The 18,981-nt window shown below is 52.9% G+C and overlaps 4 protein-coding genes across 4 annotated transcripts; 2 read left to right on the forward strand and 2 right to left on the reverse strand.

Annotated features, from left to right (window-relative positions):
* The first annotated feature begins 998 nt into the window (after window positions 1-998).
* On the forward strand, window positions 999-6,654 carry BZA05DRAFT_411895 (uncharacterized protein). Its single transcript, XM_051485042.1, has one exon. It carries the CDS (start codon window positions 1,114-1,116, stop codon window positions 6,508-6,510), a length of 5,397 nt encoding a protein of 1,798 aa, XP_051335159.1. The 5' UTR covers window positions 999-1,113; the 3' UTR covers window positions 6,511-6,654.
* Window positions 6,655-9,834: 3,180 nt separating this feature from the next.
* BZA05DRAFT_461974 (uncharacterized protein) lies at window positions 9,835-10,626 on the reverse strand (the record flags this gene model as incomplete). Its single annotated transcript, XM_051487695.1, has 2 exons — window positions 10,223-10,626; window positions 9,835-10,132 (listed from the first exon to the last, which is right to left on the reverse strand). Exons 1-2 carry the CDS (start codon window positions 10,567-10,569, stop codon window positions 9,835-9,837), a joined length of 645 nt encoding a protein of 214 aa, XP_051335160.1. The 5' UTR covers window positions 10,570-10,626.
* Window positions 10,627-11,264: 638 nt separating this feature from the next.
* Window positions 11,265-12,450, reverse strand: BZA05DRAFT_411899 (uncharacterized protein). The gene is made up of 2 exons (XM_051485043.1): window positions 12,000-12,450; window positions 11,265-11,932 (listed from the first exon to the last, which is right to left on the reverse strand). The coding sequence occupies exons 1-2, from the start codon at window positions 12,244-12,246 to the stop codon at window positions 11,736-11,738; spliced, it is 444 nt and encodes a 147-aa protein (XP_051335161.1). The 5' UTR covers window positions 12,247-12,450; the 3' UTR covers window positions 11,265-11,735.
* A 578-nt stretch (window positions 12,451-13,028) lies between these two features.
* On the forward strand, window positions 13,029-15,222 carry BZA05DRAFT_191280 (Alpha/Beta hydrolase protein). Its single transcript, XM_051479417.1, has 9 exons — window positions 13,029-13,326; window positions 13,404-13,547; window positions 13,625-13,639; window positions 13,705-13,902; window positions 13,955-14,078; window positions 14,130-14,149; window positions 14,212-14,466; window positions 14,517-14,655; window positions 14,719-15,222. The coding sequence occupies exons 1-9, from the start codon at window positions 13,143-13,145 to the stop codon at window positions 15,119-15,121; spliced, it is 1,482 nt and encodes a 493-aa protein (XP_051335162.1). The 5' UTR covers window positions 13,029-13,142; the 3' UTR covers window positions 15,122-15,222.
* Window positions 15,223-18,981: the final 3,759 nt, after the last annotated feature.

Consider the following 18,981-nt stretch of genomic DNA (forward strand, 5'->3'; position numbering starts at 1 on the left):
ACCTCCCTACGACTGTACTATCCCGATTCCGATCCCCTCAATATCTAGGTTATCAATCATCTGACCGCCCTATAGGTACGTCGGAATAAAACAATCAGGCACCTTCCAACACTCGAGCTTCCTCCATGGCGCACGAGTCCGAGCCGCGGGACTAATCAAGATCAAGGACGGCAAGGTGCGAAGCCTTAGCCCACTATCCGGTCACTACCGGCCGGCGCCCTCGCAGTTCCGAAGTTTCTTAAAGTCTCTCCAAGATACTGGAGTGGATCTGAGTGGTATTGCCATTACGAGGAGTTATGCCATTCTAGTCGGTCTGGAGGCGTACAGCAATTATAAGAAGGGCAAGAAGAAGATTAAGAGTGTGTCGAAGAAGGTGGTGGATAAGGCGACGCCGTCAAGTCATGGTCACGGCCATGGTGGAAAGGGGGAGAAGAAAAGCGGTGGGATAGTGTCTGGTGAGGAGCAAGCAATGGGAGAAGGAGAAACACAGTGTCAAGCAGATGCCTATAAACCGCCGGATGAATTGCATGGACCCAGAGAGGACGATAAACTTGTTGAGAGGCTTTTGCATGGCGTAAGTAGAGTTCCACTGAACATGGCTTTAGAACACACGTAAGCTGACATGTGAACAGTCAAGAGAGCCCAAAGTTGAACCTGCCTGATTGATGTTGTATTTCTGCTCGATATCTGTTCTTTTTCTTTGGCTGTACTGGGGACTGTATACTTTTTAGATCTATTGAATAGTGTATGATACGGCGATGACAATGAGTGTCCTGCCAACTCCGTTTCGATCACTGTGAATCATTCGTTGTTGTTGTTGTTTTCGGATGTCACTGGAACACGGATCACGGAACACGTGAAGGGAGCACGGTGTCTTGGAAGTTGGGGGTTGTAGCCACCGCGTTATTCGCGTCTTCCCGATCCCTGCATGACCAATCTAGCCGGACATGACCCACGACTCAACTCCCCCCGTTTCACGACCGACGACTCCACCTTACACGACTCACCACTCACGGCCGACGACTCACCACTCACGGCCGACGACTCTACCACGTACAAATCACGGCCGGCGACTCAACCCACACTTTATGCGCCTAACGGCTTTATCCCATCATGACCTCTCGCCGGCGTGCCCCATCCACGAAGCAGCCCCCGCCCGTCACGTCCTTCTCACCGACCGGTGAAGAATACGATGCCTCTACGTTCGGTGGTATCGGCGACTACATGCGGCGGAAGCGGATCAAGCTCCAGAATCAAGACTCGCTCAGGCGCAACGACACGATCCCGCAGATCTTCACAGGCCATGTCATGGCCGTCCTTGGCTATACAAATCCGAACCCGAGTATCCTTCGGCAGATCGTCGTTATGCATGGCGGGGTCTGGCGGGATTTTAAGGATGGCGGGTTGACGATGGTTCTTGCGACTGCATTGCCGATCAAGAAGGAGGAGGAACTGATGGGGAGGTATAAATTTGCTACGCCGGATTGGGTGCTCGAGTGTGTTAAGCAGCAAAAGATTGTGGCATGGTCGAATTATAGCCTATCAAGGAGGAGTGAGGGACAGACCACATTGGGATTTGCCCGGAAGTCGCAGACGCCGAAGGTGAACTCGAGTTCGGCCTACCGGGAGGAGCTGGTGAAGTTCGCGCTCGATATTATCAAGACGACCCCGCAGAAAGGTCCGGAGTGGGAGATTCCGGATTCAGATCATGAGGGTGGCCTCGAAAATGAGCGGGAGGGACTGGAGCACGGGAGTGCATATTCAGGTCAACTACCGGAACCATTACACGGAAAGGGAGATCGGGCGCCGCCATCTGGACAGACGCCGGCGAAGGAGCATTCCGAGGATTTCGAGGAAGATTACTTTGATGACATCGATGAGGATACACTGTGGATGGAGGATCCGGACGGGCAAATAGCACCACCTAGCCATCAGCCGACGACGAGGCACAAACGTAACTTTTCGGAAATGGAGGAGGAGGAAGATGAAGAGGAGGCAGACGTTGTATGCCTTATACCAATAGGAGACACTATTGGGGTTGCAGATGCACCGCTCAGCGATCCTCCTCGACCACCATCCCTTAAACCTGAGCCCGAGTCCGAGTCCGAGTCCGAGTCCGAGCTTGAATGTTCACGACCTCCGCCTGTAGATAAGATCAACGGCGCGGACGCCTACACCGTAGAAGCACTCATAGGAGAGAAGAAGACGGGCAAGAGCAAGCGCACCAGGATAAAATTCCTGGTCAAGTGGCAGGGCTACGATGAGAGCGAGGCTACATGGGAGTGGGCGGATACTCTGCGAGCTGATCTAGGTTCCGATGTAGTAGACGAAATGCTGGAGAAATATCGACAGACGAAGACTCCCAAAAGATCTCAGTCGGCGAAGCGGAAACGGGCCAGCACCCAGAAAACGTCACAGAGATCGAAGAAGCGGGCGACATCGACGCAGAAAACTCCCACTAGATCGCAGCAGAAGATGATCTTTTCACAGATTACGAAGCCGTCAAGCCAGAGCTCGAATAAGGAGAGCATTAGAAACAAGACGGCTCCTAAGGAACCGGCGATTCAGCCCTCTCGACATACGGCGGTGCAGAAGATCGTTCAAGAGACACTGGTTCCGTCCCCTCCAAGCCCGGTGATAGAAGAGCCTCTTCAACCTCCAGCAGCGGAAGAAAAGGTGTTACCAACCGGGTTTAGCTTCATGAGTTTTTCGACCGTGTGTCTTTCGGACTCCGGAAGCAGTCAAGGTAGGCATTTACAGACTGTAGAAGATATCTCGCCAGATTTCCCATCCACGAAAGGCTATTTTTCCGATGGCAAACTGCCAGCTGTTGTCGGTGATATGGCGGACGAAGACGAGGAAGCAAGGCTTCTACTGTCCTACCAAGTCGTCGAAGCGGCAACGGCGAAAGAAGAGTCAGCAGAGTTCGCGCAACTTTCCCAGGCTACGGAGGTGACGGTGGAAGATGGAGCAGCTGATCCGCCGACGTCCTATCAAGCCCCTGCCGTTACTGAAAATGAGGTCATCAAAGACGGCCCAACGGAGCTTCTGCAGCTTTACCAAGCTATTGAAGATGCGACGATGGACGAGGAGGAAGCCTCGAAACCTCCAGAGTCCTACCAGATGCCAGCCATCGCCGAAGAAGTGATTCCAGAAGGAGAAGCATCCAAGCTCCTATTGTCTTACCAAGAGCCCGTCCTCGGGAATGAGGTAGCGTGGGAAGGAAAGAACGAAGCAGATATTCCGCCTTCCTACCAGGTGCCTGTGATTGCTGAAGCAGCAGAGTGTTCGCTCGCTCTCGAGCGGCAAGGTACCCAAGAATTGCTGGAGATACCGGACTCCATCTCGAGAGTAAACCTTACGAGTGGCATTCTATCACAAGAAGAACAAAAAACACCTCCCTCGTCGCCTCTTTCTGCGAAGACTCCCAAACAAGCAAGCCAGAAGTGCCCAGCCCCCACCGAATCACCTCATCTGCCCTCAAAGCAGATGAAGTATGCAGATGCGGATATTTCCCCAGAAAAGACGCCGGTTCTTGCCGTTTCCCTTAAAGCCCCGTCCGGCGTAGACAGAACGGTCATGATGAGGGAAGCCAGAACCCCCGAAGAGTTCAACGAAGCCTTCCTTTCAGACCCTCGAGTCCGCAACGCGTCGGTTCTCAACCCGGATTTCCTTGCTACATTTTTCAAGGAATCTCGTCTGCATTACCTCTCGACATCGAAAGCCGAACTTCGCTCCAGATTGCAAAAATTGGAACAGAAATTTCCCCGGCCAACGCCTCCGAAGAACAGAGCTACTAGATATGTCATGCACGTAGATTTCGACTGCTTCTTCGCCGCAGTATCTACACGTGACCTTCCAGACCTGAAGGATAAACCGGTCGCCATATGCCACGGACGGACGGAGAAAAGTATGACATCGGAGATTGCATCTTGCAACTATGCGGCCAGGGCATTCGGCGTCAAGAACGGCATGTGGATGGCCAAAGCCAAGGAGTTGTGTCCGGATATCGTCACTCTTGGGTACGAGCTTGAGAAGTACGCGGAGGCAAGCGAGGCGTTTTATGAAGTTATTCTGTCACTCGGCGGTGAGCGGCTTCAAGCGGTTTCCGTGGACGAAGCGTTGGTGGACATCTCGAATCTCGTGTGCAATGAGGGCTTTGCCGATTTAGAAAGAGAAGAAATCAAGGCCCAAGAACTCGCCCAGAAGATCCGCGATGAGTGTCGGAGAAGGACTAGGTGTGATGTTTCAGTCGGCATTGGCACAAACGTTCTCATGGCTCGGCTTGCCATGAGGAAGGCAAAACCTGCCGGCCAATACATCATCCGAAATTCCGAGATTCAAGATTTCCTAGACAGCTTAGACGTTCGAGCATTCCCAGGGATAGGGCGCCATACGACTGAGAAAATCACCGAAACATTCAAGTCGGATTCGGTACTTGAGTTGAGGAAGATCCCCAAGGACCGGTTACAACAGGCGCTGGGTTCTAAAACCGGAATCAAGGTACATGAGCTCTGTCGCGGCATCGATAATACGCTCGTTGGCGCGGCCGAGACACCGAGGGAGAGCATATCCATCGCTGTCAACTGGGGAGTTCGGTTTACGAATAAGGAACAAGCCGAAGAGTTCCTCCATCGACTTACCCGTGCCGTCGAAGAGAGGATGAAGAGTGAAGGAGTCAAGGGCCGGTCATTGACCTTCAAGGTTGCTAAAAGGGCTGCAAATGTGCCATTCGAGACCGAAAAGTTCCTTGGATGCGGACGGACCGAAGATATAAACAAGACATTTCTGTTCAGTGTTTCAACCTCCGATGCCTCGCTCATTGCCAAGAAATGCATAGAGCTCCTCCGAGGATTCTCAGTTTCTCCTGGCGATATCCGTGGATTCGCGGTGGGAATGAAAGGGCTTGAAGATGCGGCCCACGATGGCGGACAGCAGCAATTGCAATTCCTGAAGCAACACGCGATGGCAGGGGAAAGACCCAAAATTTCCGCACCACCTCTTCCAGAGTTGAAGCCTGCGGCACCCGTTACGATGAAAGCTTACGTCAGGCCGAAAGTTACGACATTATTTGATCTCTTTGGGAAAAATAGTAACAATAAGAAGCCTCAGCCGGTGATCAGGGATTCACCGATAAACCAACGAACACTGCCTGAACCAACAGTGCCTGTGCTGATGCCACCGGCCGTTTTGCGAGAACCACCACCATCACTACTACTACTATCACCACCACCTCCACCACCACCGCGTCCATCAACGTTGCAAGACAAGGCTTGTGGGTTTTCAGGCATGGCTCCTCCTCCTTTTGTGCGACCGGCACCACTGGGTAGCATTACCAATCGCACACCTGCAACAAATACGTTGGAGGGCGAGGAGTCTCCCTTTGAAAATCCTCCAAATCCACAGCATGCCGAGGTGAGAACTCATACTAGGATGGTGCCCCAACGTAATACCACTCCCCAGGTTCCCCTCATTTCTGTAACGTCTTCGACCCAGTACGCCATTCCGAATGAATCACAATTTGACATGTCCTGTTTTGAGCATCTTACCTCTTCAATTCAAGGGAAAATACTGGAAAAAGTCAAAGCAAAAGAACCACAAGATGCAGATCCACCACCGGATTCACAGTGGGCTCCGGAAACCTGGAATTCCCTCTCACCGGCGACACGGAAACAAATCAGGGCGGAGGACGAAGCAGCAGAGCGGAGACGGGCACAGGTACAGGCACCGGCACGGAGAAATATAGGCTATTCCGAGGATAAGCAGCGAATCAATTCCGTCTTCAATCGTGGTCTACCAGGGCTGGAGCAAAATCCGTCGCTATCCAAGCAGGGTGTGTCGAAACTTGCCATTAATACCACTCGGATCCCTCGCAACGTCGGTAAAGGCCGAAGAAAAGCTGTTTTCAAGCGACCGCCGCCGCCGGTTAGACAGGCCCCTCCTGAAGATCATCCTGACTGGTTTTACGAATCCAAGGCGATCGGCGGCGAGGGATATCTAGAGGACTTCGCAGACATACCCAAGGCTGAGCGAGCTCTACACATTGCCAACGTTAAGTACGTGCGCAAAGCTGCTGAGGAAAAGGAGGCAGCCAAAGCACAGGAAGAAGTGATGGAAGCGCTGCAAAGAGAAGACAGAGTACAGGCGCGCACCCCTGCGATTGTGATCAAGACGGTGCGAAAGCCGCCAGTGCTGTCTCTCTCCGTTGGAGCGGCCGTGAGGAGCACGGATTTTGATGCGGTGCGGATGACGATCAGTGCTTGGCTACGTGCTGTAGATGAAGATCTTTTGGAAGTGGAGGCTAGAGATGAAGATCTGAAGAAGCTTTGTGTGTTTTTGGAAAAGGTGGTGGTGGAGGAACGGCAGATGGATAAGGCCGTGAGGATTGTTCGGTGGTTTCCGACCATTCGTGTGAGCGACGTATTTCAGCAGCGTTTGATTTTTGGCGTTTTGGAGGGTACGGTTCGCAAGATAGCGAAAAGTCAACGTATTCACGGTTTGCAGTTTTGATACCATAGCTGGTTTTGGGTATGGGATTGGATTAGATCTCGGTTTTGGGCTTGTTTTGGGGGCGGGGGGAGTTTTTTTGGCTTATGTTTTTGCTCGCACTTTTGTAGATGAACTTGCTCCTGATGAGGATCACGCCCACTTATAGTATGTATTGAGTACTCTGGACGTGCTACAAGGCAGCTGTATAATTGAATGACGTTTGAGCTTCGACACTCCAATCAAGTTTCAACCCTTCCAATCCCGACTCATCTCCAGGTGTCTCCACGCAATCGACCGTCTAAATCTACCAAACACCCACAGCGCATTTTCCGGAAATTCAGACTTATACCGGTCAGCGATGCGGACAGAAAAATTCAAAGCAATAGGGATTTTATACATATGGATCAGCACTCGTGCACCATGAATATATCGCCGCACAGGGGGACAGCTGAGGAGGAGTAGGGAGCGGCTACGCCACGCAAGTGCCTGCACCTGCCTGCCTGCCGCGGCCGCCGGACGGTTCGAAAAGCAAACCCCGGTATTGAACAAGCCTCGCTTAGAGCTTATTCATTCTTCCGGTGGGCGATGGTGGCGGCGGGGGAGGAACCGGGGTACCAGGCTTATCCGAGATTGAACGCCGCCTTTCGAACGAGCGGGGTTGTGGGGCGGCGGCCATGGGTTCGATTCGAGGACGATTCGGGAGTTTTGAGGATGGTATGTTGGATGGTATGTACTGCGGGCGGGAACAGAGGGATCTTATGGGAACATTATATAGGTCCGATACCGGTAGCCCACACGCTCCATGTGCATACACCCCCAGGACCGGTCCGGGGATAATCAGTATGTAGTCTATCTATTCCACCACCGCGAGTCCAGACCGATATTGATCGGCGGACCGGCAGGAACAGAAATAGAATTAGAAATAGACGCGAGAGACCTCATCTTCCACTGTTCTACATATTCTAGTTCGGGTGGCCGAGTCCACGGCAGCCATCCTGCCCCGACCAACCATCTGCAATATCGCAATCGCAATCAGGTCATCTAAAGGCAGCAAAAGCCACGCGGCGCCAACCATTCGTGTCGTGTATATAAAATCCCCCGGCTCGTATGCGTGCCAACAGGAATTAGAGTGAACGTGCAAGTTGCTAATTTCTAATAGGCCTTAATTCGATCTGCCTGAGCTCACTTGAATTGCTTCGGACGGTATAAAACTCTACAGACCAGAAGGGAAAATTAAAAAGGAAAAAAAGACTCATTGCCTGCGCGGAATTTCAAAGACATTTCCAATCCTCTCGACCAATGAATCTGAATGGCAAACACTCCTCAACTTTCCATTATCCAGCGGAAATGATGAAGTGTCGCTCGCTGACTGCAGTTAATACTTCGATCTGATCTGGCCCGGCAGCCAATGCATCGGGATGACATCTGCCGCGCTGTTTTTTATTTATTTTCCACGGCGATGCGCTGTCGCGAGACACTATGCGCATCTGCCTGCCTTCCGGATATTCCCTGCCTGTATCGTCCAGTCACGATGGCGATGAAGGGATGGATAGGGGAGAGGGGGTGGGGTGCCATGTGGGCTGATGGCCCGTTTGAATTTCACCGGGGTATGTAGTGTGCAGTCCGCGCAAACCACTCCACTGCGTATGCGGAAAATGCTTCCGTCCGCATCCCGTCCCGTAGCGGCGGCCCAGTGTTTGTTCGAGAGGTATCGCTGGAAATCTCGAGACATCGCCCGGATCCGTCTGCTGGGTTTCGTTAGAGTGTTGTGATCGTGTGGAGACGATGCTCCGATCTCCAGGCCATCCGAGGTTGACTCTAATATATATAGTAGTAGTAGTAGTTCTCAGCAAACAATCGCTTCGTCTGGCTCTTGTCCGGACTCGGGGGTCCGAACTCCTCGGCTTTCCCAACTTCACCTAGCCTCTCCATTCCGTAACTCCTCGTAGCCAGTCGGTAGTTTGACTCGTGATGTTTGCCGCGCAGTTATGAGAGCCTGCCAGGTACTGGTAGATTTTGGAAATCGAGAGTCGTGCGCATGTCTGATCGGCAAGCGAGTGACTCTTCGCGTGAAACTACTCGTCAGCCATAGCAGCACCCACGAGGTGCCACCTCATGGTTTTTCAGAATGAAGCCGCTGCTACCCCACAAATCATAGCAGTTTCTTCCCCCCTCACCCCTAAGGATCATATCACCCAAGGAAGCCGTGTAATCCGTTGCCCGGCAGCTTTCACCGGCGGGCAACTACCCTCTCTGTACCCTTCTCCCCGACCCAGCTTCGCGGCTGCTATCCTTGCTTTTTCTGCCTTTGTTTCCCATCTTTCCGGGAGCTCATAAATGATCTCGTCTGGGTGGCCTCGCGCTTCGAGCCCTGCATCTGCCGCCCGCTCAAGCTATGTATCGTTCGCTACGGCCTGCTCGCTCGCGTTGGAGAGCGCACTGGCAGCCTCCGCGGCCCTTTCCTCCCTGGCCACTAGATGGCCAACACCAGTGTTGCACGGGAGTTCGGGATCGCTGGGCTGCATCGTGGAGTCCGCCAATAGTCCGCCGATCCTCCTCCGGTGGTGGTGTCGCCGATGTCGTTCGTCATCAGTTGCTCAATCCTTTGGCGCGACGTCGTCTGCTCTGTCCCCTTAAAGAAAGGGATGCGGAGTTGAGGCGAGAGGAGGTGGAGGAGGGCGCTGAGGTTGAGGAGCCGGGATCTCTCCCGCTGTTCCTCCCCACACCTTCTTTCATAGCATCACCTGAAGAAGAGGCAGGGGCCGAGGCGGAGTAGCAGGGAGCAGAAGTTGCTTGGTGACAAAGGTAAACTTGCACGGCGGCGCGGGCCAAGCAGAGAAAGGTGAGTAACGAGGATGTCGTGTGGGATCATTACGCCAGAAGACCCATCGCCTGCTTTACAACAAGATTCGAGTCCCTTACGAAGACTGACAGCCAGCCAAAGGTGCGGCTTGGATAGACACACGAGCATACTTTTTACAATTACAGGTAGGGATCGTTATTATCGAGTGATATCACATGTTTAAGCTGAATGGTTGAGACTGAAGCTGACTTCTATCCGTTCTATAATGGAGCGAAATCACAATTTTTCAATGCGTGTGAACATGGCCTTATTGTCAAATGGGGGTTCTTATACGCGAATGAGTAACTACAAACCCCGGCAGTACTTGCAGAGGAACATATGCTCAAGAGCTGTCACTATCTCGTGAATCACATGAAGGGAATCAAACCTCGTAAATCGTATGAAGGTATCATTGTCGTTTCTCAAAGAGTCATGGGATTCTTTAATGTACAGAATCTCATCTCGGCTATGCAGCGTGAGTAGTGATGCTCGAGTAATGGTGCTCATTTACGAGCATCAGCCTGGACAAGTCCCAAGTGCAAGACTGGAATCTCCTTCGCAACCATGACATTCCTGACCTCCTTCCAGGTACGCTGGTTGAATTTGGCTCCCCATCTTCCCATTCTCTCCGACTTCCACCAGGTCGGCCGCTTGAGCGAATCATCCATCTTGAACCCAACGACCTTCTCCAAAACTTCCAGCTCCAACGCCACGATGTTTGACTCCAACTCCACCAAGTGGGTATCCTCCTGGGCCCACAGAGGGTAAACCTTCGAAGTCGAGAACCGCACCGAAAATCGCCTGCAAACGTATTCAAGGAGAAGTCCGGTGATCCCCTGCCTCAGGAACTCGTCGCGTACGGCACCTCAGGTCACCGGGTTCAAGATCCACTTGAAGGAGTCCATAGTTTCCTCGTCCCACCATTGAGGCCGTTCGGTGTAGTAGACGGCGATTCCCTGCATCCAGACCGGTGGGGCGCACGCATAGTCGGTGAGAAATCTCTCCACCATGGCAAGACTAGTGCTCGCAAAGACGGTGTTCTGATAGAATGGCCTGTTTCGATGACTCAATTTATGGTTGGTGGCTGGCAGGCGCAGGGGGATCGCAAACTTCATGTCGGGAGGGGGCTTCGTCAACCTGGACTGATCGAGCTGGTACAGGGAACGCTGATCTGAGGACGCGTCTGAGTAGCCGTAAATCCACTTTTCGAAACTGTTGAGCTTGCGGTCGGGCGACATGGTGCTGGGTCGGCGATTGTTGATAGTGTCTTCGTGGTGTGCGCCGGTGGAAGTTGTGGTAATGTGAGGTGGGGAATTGAGTCCTTGTCGGGAAGGGGGGCAACAACGGGATACTGTGGGTGTGCGAAGTGAAGCGTTATGAAGGAATCGCACATAGCGGATTGTCGAACTTGCCCTAACCAACAACTGGTGACGCTTGCTTGTGAATTCACCAAGCCCTAGCCACACTCACATTCGGGTTGCATACATATTTAGGCCTTCACCGACATGGAAAGCAGAGTGGGATAGGTACCGTATCATACAGCGTATCGCGAGCAGATACTCTCCACTGAAAACTGCGTGAGAGCTTGCAATTCCGCACCGGAAGAGATCACTGTACCGATTATATCTCTGTCACGGTGCGCAGCGTGGTCATCTAGACTTCACGATACTAAAGGCAAAGTACTCTCCGTCGCTAGGGATTTTCCAGCGAACAGTACTCCAAAGAATGCACGCGTAAGCCCCACGGTGTGGTTTAAACATAACTGATCACTCAGGCTCCTCATCCGTGGAGGAGGAGGAGGCAAACACGGACAGCGTCGCCGGATGTCTCCGCAGGAATGCAGAGAATATGTACGCCATCACGGATGTGTACAAGCTGAATACCAGTATGATGAAACAAAACCCACAAAAGCCGCCGGATGTTAAAGTTTTGGTGGTGGATATGCGTGATGATATTCGACCGAACGATATATCTAAGATGAAGTCTAGCTAGTGGGCAGGATAAGACCCTTTTATAGGTGTCAACACAGCAGATCATTAATCGTACAGAAAAGAGAGCAATCAACTGTTATAACATGAGAAATGAGCAATCCACAAGTCGGCCGTGAGAAGAAACAAACACATGACAAACAGTGAAACAAACGCGTGACAAGGAAACCAGCAAACGAGTGATATCTGTGAAGGATGAATCAGACAAACATGAGACAATCAACACCGGATGTCTCACTCGGTTGAATGATCTGTCATGATTCATAAAGGTCGGAAACAGCATGTACCTGTGAAAATAAAACCAAAAAAAAGCCACCGGGAATCCCACCGACCAGATAAATGTACGCCAACAAGCCAAATTCCCCCCCCTCCCATGTCCTAGCTCAATGAATCATACAAACAGCTCCCTCCCACACCTAATGCCTCTTAACCTCTCTCATACCTCCTGTGACAAACTCCTTAACCTCATCTGCCACTCCGCCCTCCATCAACATCCAACCACAGAGCAGCAGGTAAAGCACAGCAGTGATGAGGAAGACCACACCACCCTCTATATCCGGCACCAGCAGACACGTCAGGAGGGACCCGTCGGCGTATATCATCATCCCGACCACTTTGTTTCCGCGTTAGCATCTTTCCAACAAAGAAGAAACGACGGAAGGGGGGGGGGGGGGGGCTACAAGCACAAGTCCGGACACTCCTGATCCTGTTCGTGGCGCCCCACCAGTAGAAGACGACGAGCATGTACATCGTCAGGCCGAGCCCGATCTCGTGCGAGTGCGATGGCCACGGCATCTTCAGGCCCGTGAGCTCCGCTAGCTGCGGGACCGGCGGAAGAGTGAACAGGCACACGGGGCTGAAGATCGTGAGGGTTGCGAGAACGGCATTGATTATGCATAGGGCGTAGAGGTGCGTTGTGAAGCCCATTGTTGAGGTGATGATTGGTCTGTATGTATGTATGTATGTGTGATACAACGAGGAATGTTTCTGAGGTTTGGGAAACCGGCAGCTCCGGATGAGAGATGTAAAGTGGGATGGCGGCCGATAGTGGTGGGGGGATGTGGAGCGAAGAAAGGTTATATATCTCAGCCTTCGGGCAAGCTGGCCTCTACTATTTCGGTGGTGATTCGGACATACCGCAACGTCGATTAGCCCGTGTCGGTGAAATAGATGCGCCAATAAGTATCTTCCAACCTATCCAGACAGCGGATGACTCTGCTGTGGAACAAAAAGAAGAAGAAAACATGCGTTTTCTTCGATGGTCTTCAGCCGCACGCACTTTGATTGGTTTGCTATATACGCACCCTGACGATGTATGTGCGTGAGGCATCTGCGGGGGAAAAGCCACCAGCTCGAGAGGCGATTGAAGCTCATTCCCGTCGTCATCCCACTTCCACCCGACGATCCGGGACCAAGGCCACAACGCTGCAGCAGCCAGCAGCAGGAGTGTTCCGGGCTATGTATAGTTACCCAAGATCTTCGCTGGGTATTCGTCTGTTTGTGAGTGGCTTGTATGTACTCGCGTATCACACGTGCAGGACATGCAGCCCGCCGCTGGGACTTCCCGGGCTGTCGCAGAAATAGAATTCTGACATGTCAAAGTGCAGCTTGGTAACTTTGGTTGGATATGTAGATACTGGATTACTCTATGTACCTAGAGTCTATATACGTACCGATTTCACACTGCACAGCCACCATCAGCCATGAGTGATCTCTCGATATGCTGCACGGCCTAGGTGACCCAACGCACGGGCCAGCGGCAACCTCCGTCTACCGCGTAGGTACTCTACTTGAGCATAGTAGCACGAGCTCGACCCCGCTTCATGGGCCATTTCACGCCCGCATTCCGTCTCCTCGGCCGCTACAACCTCCTCGCTCTCTCCGTACGTCGGTTGTCACGTCCTAGTACTCGGTCCGCAGCCACTATGTCTCCAGGAAACCGCAGTGCGCCGTCGATTCCCGTTTCCGCCGCGGAAGCGGTGAAGGAGGAGACGCATCTCATCGTTGGTCGATATCCCCCGCTGCTGCTGGTGCTGCTGCCGGATGGTTCGCGAGCCGGGCTGACAGCGGTGTGTGCATTCAAGGTGGCCTCAAGATCGTCGACCGTTGGTTTCAGGTTCCGGTGGATTACTCGTGCCCGGACGGCGAGAAAATCCGCGTATTCGCGCGCAGTGCTATCAACAATAAGGATAACGACGGTGGGGTGACCGGCGGGAAGCAACCTATATGTCTGTCTGCGCTCCCCGGATGAGGCGAGATGAAATTCGCATGGAACTGATCTGGGTCCGGCGCGTGTCGGGGATAGGTGTCTATCTTCAGGGTTGGTTTATCCCTCACCCCCCAGTCAGAGGTAGTTAGCCGTATTGAATGGAGATGCGAGATTAGGTGGTCCCGGATTCGAGTGCTCTCCACCGAAATCACATCCTCTCACCGAGTTCTACTTGGGAAAGGGCTACCAGATGTTGTACATCGACCAGCGGGGAACCGGGTTGAGCTCGCCGATCGATGCCGATGTCTGGATGAAAGGCTGCACGGTTGCTGAGAAGGTTCAGCGTCTGAAGATGCTGAGGGCGGATAACATTGGTATGCACCGTGTGCTTGTCCCCCTGAGTGGATCTGGCTGATGGGGGTGTAGTCCGCGACTGTGAGGCCATCAGGAAAACCATGCTGGACGACAAAGAGAAGGAGGAGGAGCGTAAGTGGACGGTGCATGGCCAGAGCTTTGGCGGATTCTGCGCGGTCACGTATCTGAGCTTCTAGTACGTTGCCCATCAAGCTGGGACGAAACTCGCTGACACGGCCCGTTGTAGCCCAGAGGGTTTGAAGGAGGGTACGTTCTTTCCACTTGCACCCCCGTAGTCCTACCTTGTACTGACAGCTGTGCCGATGAAGTGTTCACCACTGGTGGAATGCCACCTCTCGTCAACAACCCCGATGCTGTCTATGACCGTACCTACCGCAAGCTCCAGGAACGCAATGCAGTCTACTACAGGAAGTATCCACAGGATGTCAAGGCAGTTCGACGGATCGTGGCCTACCTCAAGCGGGACCCAGTCGTTTTGCCCAGCGGTGGAACGCTAACGGAAGGCCGTTTCCGCGACCTGGGCCTGGCTTTCGGAGGCCATGGTGGGATTGACACGATACACCGTATGTGTCTCGATCGGATTGGTGGACCGACCGACCGACTGACTGAATAGGCATCGTCCAACGCGCCGTCAACGATCTGGATTGCTACGACGGTTTCACCTACAAGCTGAAGCAAATGATTGAATCCCAGCAGTCATTCGATGTCAACCCCATCTACGCCCTTCTCCACGAAGCGTGTTACTGTCAAGGGTGAGTCGTCTTCCCCCCCCCCCCCCCTTCCGCGCCATCCCGCTGACGCAGTACTGTACACAGCGAGCCCTCCGGCTGGTCTGCCGCGCGCCGCCTCCCCCCATCCCTCCAATCCTCAAGCGACGAGGACCCGATCCTGTTCACGGGGGAAATGATATATCCCTACATGTTCACGGACTACTCTGAGCTCTCCAAGTTCCACGAGCTAGCCGACCCGCTCGCCTACGAGAAGGCGTGGCCCGCCCTCTACGACGTGGACCAGCTCAAGAGGAACGAGGTTCCCGTGTTCGCGGCAAACTTCATCGACGACATGTACGTCGCCTACGACCTTAGCCGCGAGACCGTCGCCACCATCCAGGGCGCCCGCAGCTTCGACACGAACGTGCTGCACCATAACGCCGTTAGGGCTAAGACTTGGGCCGTCATGGGTGAGCTGTGGAAGTTGAGGAGCGGGGAGGTCGATTAGAGAACGGATGAATGCAATAGTAAAGTTTTTTTTCAGGGGTTTTTTTTTCGGATGCGGCGTGACATCGTAGGATCGAGTGAAAAGCGGCGTTGGGGTGAGATATGTATCGACCTGGACTCTCGTGGGAGTCGTTAACTGACGATTTCGCAGGAAGAAGAAGAGGAAGGATCACCCGTATGTATGTAGGGTCAGGGATAAGGCCTACCAACGGGCTCCGCCGATATTTATCTTTAGGCATAAATGTATCTGGCACCTGCTCCAAAGTCCAGAGTAGATTTCGAGATCCAGGCAACCATGTCTGTGCATGCAGCAGCACTTTCCATGCAAGGCGTCGGGTGAATAGCAGCAGCAGCCAGCAGCAGCAGGAGACCAAGAGTGATGTATGTAGAAGGTTCGTTTCCCCGCCCGTAAGTTGACCTCGAGTGACATGTTTCCTCTACCAGTTAGCGCTGAGGTCAGAAGAACCTTCCCTTATAGTATTAGGTAACGAGACTTAGAGGTGCAGACTCCACTCACAGGGTCATAGGTGTAGTCGAATAGCCACGTGAAGCTGGAGTAGGTACGTATGTGTGTAGGTAGAGCAGGTAGAGTAGCAGAATTCTGAGAGTGAATGGGACCGATGAGAAGGGGCGCCACTGGCACCTTGTCGATGACTCAAGACTCGGGAGTCGATGGAGGATGACCGATGACATGCTCAGCTCGGGATACAAATAGTTCTCGGAGGACCCGAGCGGCAATGATGCTTTCGCGAAGACTTGAACGGTCGAACCGAGCGGCGGTAACTAAGTAGATACTAGTAAATAAGTTGTAGGGTGGAATTCAAGGCTGAGGCTTGAATGTATTTATGTATATATCTTGGTATGCACCGCCTCTTTGATCTTCTTCGGTCTACCGTAGATAGTACTAGTACTAGTAGTATGATATCTGGCACGCAAGTTCTTCGGACTTCCTCGTCGCTATCATACATAGACTCAGGACTCAAGGGCTCTAATTGCCCACTGCGAAACCGCGAAATATCAAACGAGTTCAACGAGCGCCAAATTCCAAATTCCAATGGCGCCGCAACAACCTCGCAACCTCGCAGCCTACCGGTACTATCATAGCCGCCACGAGCCCCTACGTACGCACACAAAGGTGCTGCGTCTTTTCGGAAAGAAAAAAACATCCGTAGCCGTAGCCGCGCCGCGCAGCCGCTGCAGTCAACGGGACGCGATGCCTACACACCTGCCTACCTGCCCAGGTAGAGTAGAGTAGAGTGCTCTACATACCCGCACAAGCGCTCGAGCGGCCGATGACGTCGTAACCTGGGGGCACGCTGTATGTAGATGAGGGGGAATGTGGGCGCTTGTCGGCCTCGCTGCACGAGGGCGGGTTTGGGCTGGGGTTTGGTCGCGGTTCCACTGTCCAGACTCCGCTGTCCACTATCCGCGACTCCGCGACTCCGCGACTCCACACCTTCCGTCGTCGGACGTGCAGGACCAGAGGTATCCTGAAATAACCCCACCTTCCAAGGCTCCCCTCCCCACATCCTCACCCGGAGGCCGGAGCCGGAGCTGGCTGGACAGGGCCGCAGGGCTACATACCATAGAGTCGTATGTAGAGTAGAGTAGAGTAGAGTAGAGTACAATACATAGAGTACAAACACCGGGGGGCCGACAGGTCTCAGTCTTCAGACTCTCAGGGATGCATCCTTGGCCGTCAATGCTCAATGCTGGCCGCACAAACAGCGACTAGGTATGTACTTCCTAGGTAGTAGGTAGAGTACCTAGTAGGTAGTAGAGTACCGTAACGAACCATGCGGGAACACGAATATCGTCTCGAGTTTTGACGGCCTGAAGAATGTCTCGGGGCCTGAATGACGGCCTGAATGTTTTTACGGCCTCCCCCGGGATGGGCTACGGAGCTATACGCTAAATTACTAGCCACCGTACCGCCACATTCAGGAACCGATGGCAGAGAGAGAGAGAGAGAGAGCACAAAAACAGACGGATTCATCATTCGTCATTCAGCCTCCCCGGGGTCCGTGTGTATTGTGCGGGCCGGACACCAGAGAAGTGAGAAGTGAGCATGAATCGCTTCCTTTTCTATCTGCCATCCATTCGTAAAGCGGGAAATATTTCCAAGTATGTATGGCTGTTGCCCGTACCCACTACCAGCAACACCGCCACCACCACCGGTACCACTACTGCACCCTCGACTCTCGACTCTCAACTCTCGATAACTCCTTCAACCTCCAGCTTACCCCGAACCCTTGCTGCGCGTAGTTACTACAGAGTACATACTAGTCCTCTGCCTACCATCCTTCAGAGTCCAGACGAATAGCGAGCAGTGAGCACAACTCGTAATCCGAGCGCAGGTACTGGCAGCTGGGTCAGCAACGCATCGACTCATCAGCCACCGTACTACCGTAGAGTACTACCGTACTAGATCGTTGCATGGGTATTCGGACAGGCTGAAATGTGGCCCCAAGACGAGGCTGAAGAGGGTCTGAGCTCAGCGTGGATTGGCCACCAAATTCTCCAGATTTCAATCCCATAAAGCGTATATGGGCTATGTTAAAAAGGATGATTCTGAGAGGAGAGGCAGTGAGAAGATTATTATTCGTCTGATCATTTCTATTTAATGGTTGATGGTTGGAAGCTGCCGGAGCCGGAGACACCTCACAAGCAAAAGGTGCTGACAAGGCTGAACCCCTACTTCAATACCCATGCAACGATCTAGTAGTCATCGTCTTGCTCAGTGCTGACCTAGGTATTGTTGTTCCATCACGTTTCGGCAAGGGTGTGGATAGGAAGACGGATTTTTTGAATTGAGGGGTAACTACCATCATACCCAGTATAGTAGAAGGTAGGTGGAGTACTTGGTTATGTGATATGCTGCGTGTTGCCGGTGCTTTATCGTAGATACCGCAGTACTCTACTGGGACCAAGTTCTGGGGGACGTGGAACGGAGAACACCACAGGTCCACAGGTCCACAGGTCCACAGGAAAAGCCAGCTAGAGCACCTAGTTTGCGCATCAATCGATCCCCTCGCCTGGCTGTTTTCTACCTATGTGTGTATCTACCCCTGATCCTGATACTGGTATACAGGTGGGTAAGGGCGCAAACCAGTTCCTGGAGAAAAGAAATCCGCCGTTTCCCAGTCCCCGCGATCGTTACTCTCGAGGTCCGTACTCTACATGTGTACCATTTCCATGGTGAAGCTGAAATCGACAGATACGCCATGTTTGCGATATCGCAAAAAATCCTCAATCATGGAGTGGCAGGCAACCAGAAGGGAGTGAGAGCGAGGGGCGAATACCAACCCCCGCCGTTCCGAGCGGCGGGAGGCGTGTTCTCTGTTCGAGACTCCGAGACTCCGAGGTCGCGTTCGGAACACCGAGTCCGTAACGAGGACGACGGCGAGTACGAAAAGAACTCATACATAGATCCGAGAGCTGAAGGTTATCTTGGCATTCGGCATGTAGGTATCTGATGAACTCGACACAAACCCCTATTCCCCGCCTCAGAACGCCATGTCAGAAGCACGAGTAACTGAGGACGTGGGGTTTAGTCAAAGCGATCTCAGCTGCTCGAGTACATATGGACCTAGGATTTGGTTAATGCAATTTCGGCTCGTGGTATGGATTGCCATGATCTAGAAACCTAGGTCGCATGCGATCGATTAAACGAAAAAACAAACACATAAACATGTGCGTAGGTACCTCAATCGGCAGATTCTGTATGGCAACTCCTTTACTCGACGTTGGTCCTTCTCCCCGGGCCTGCCCATCTTCTCGGGCTCGTTCCCAACCCGTGATCAGATCCTGTTCTCCGCCACGTCGAAGGGTGAAGTCCATTCCCCTTCCTTCCTTTGAAGA

Source organism: Tricharina praecox (assembly GCF_024521635.1).
Source record: "Tricharina praecox strain CBS 144465 chromosome Unknown BZA05scaffold_38, whole genome shotgun sequence".
Taxonomy (NCBI): Eukaryota; Fungi; Ascomycota; class Pezizomycetes; order Pezizales; family Pyronemataceae; genus Tricharina; species Tricharina praecox.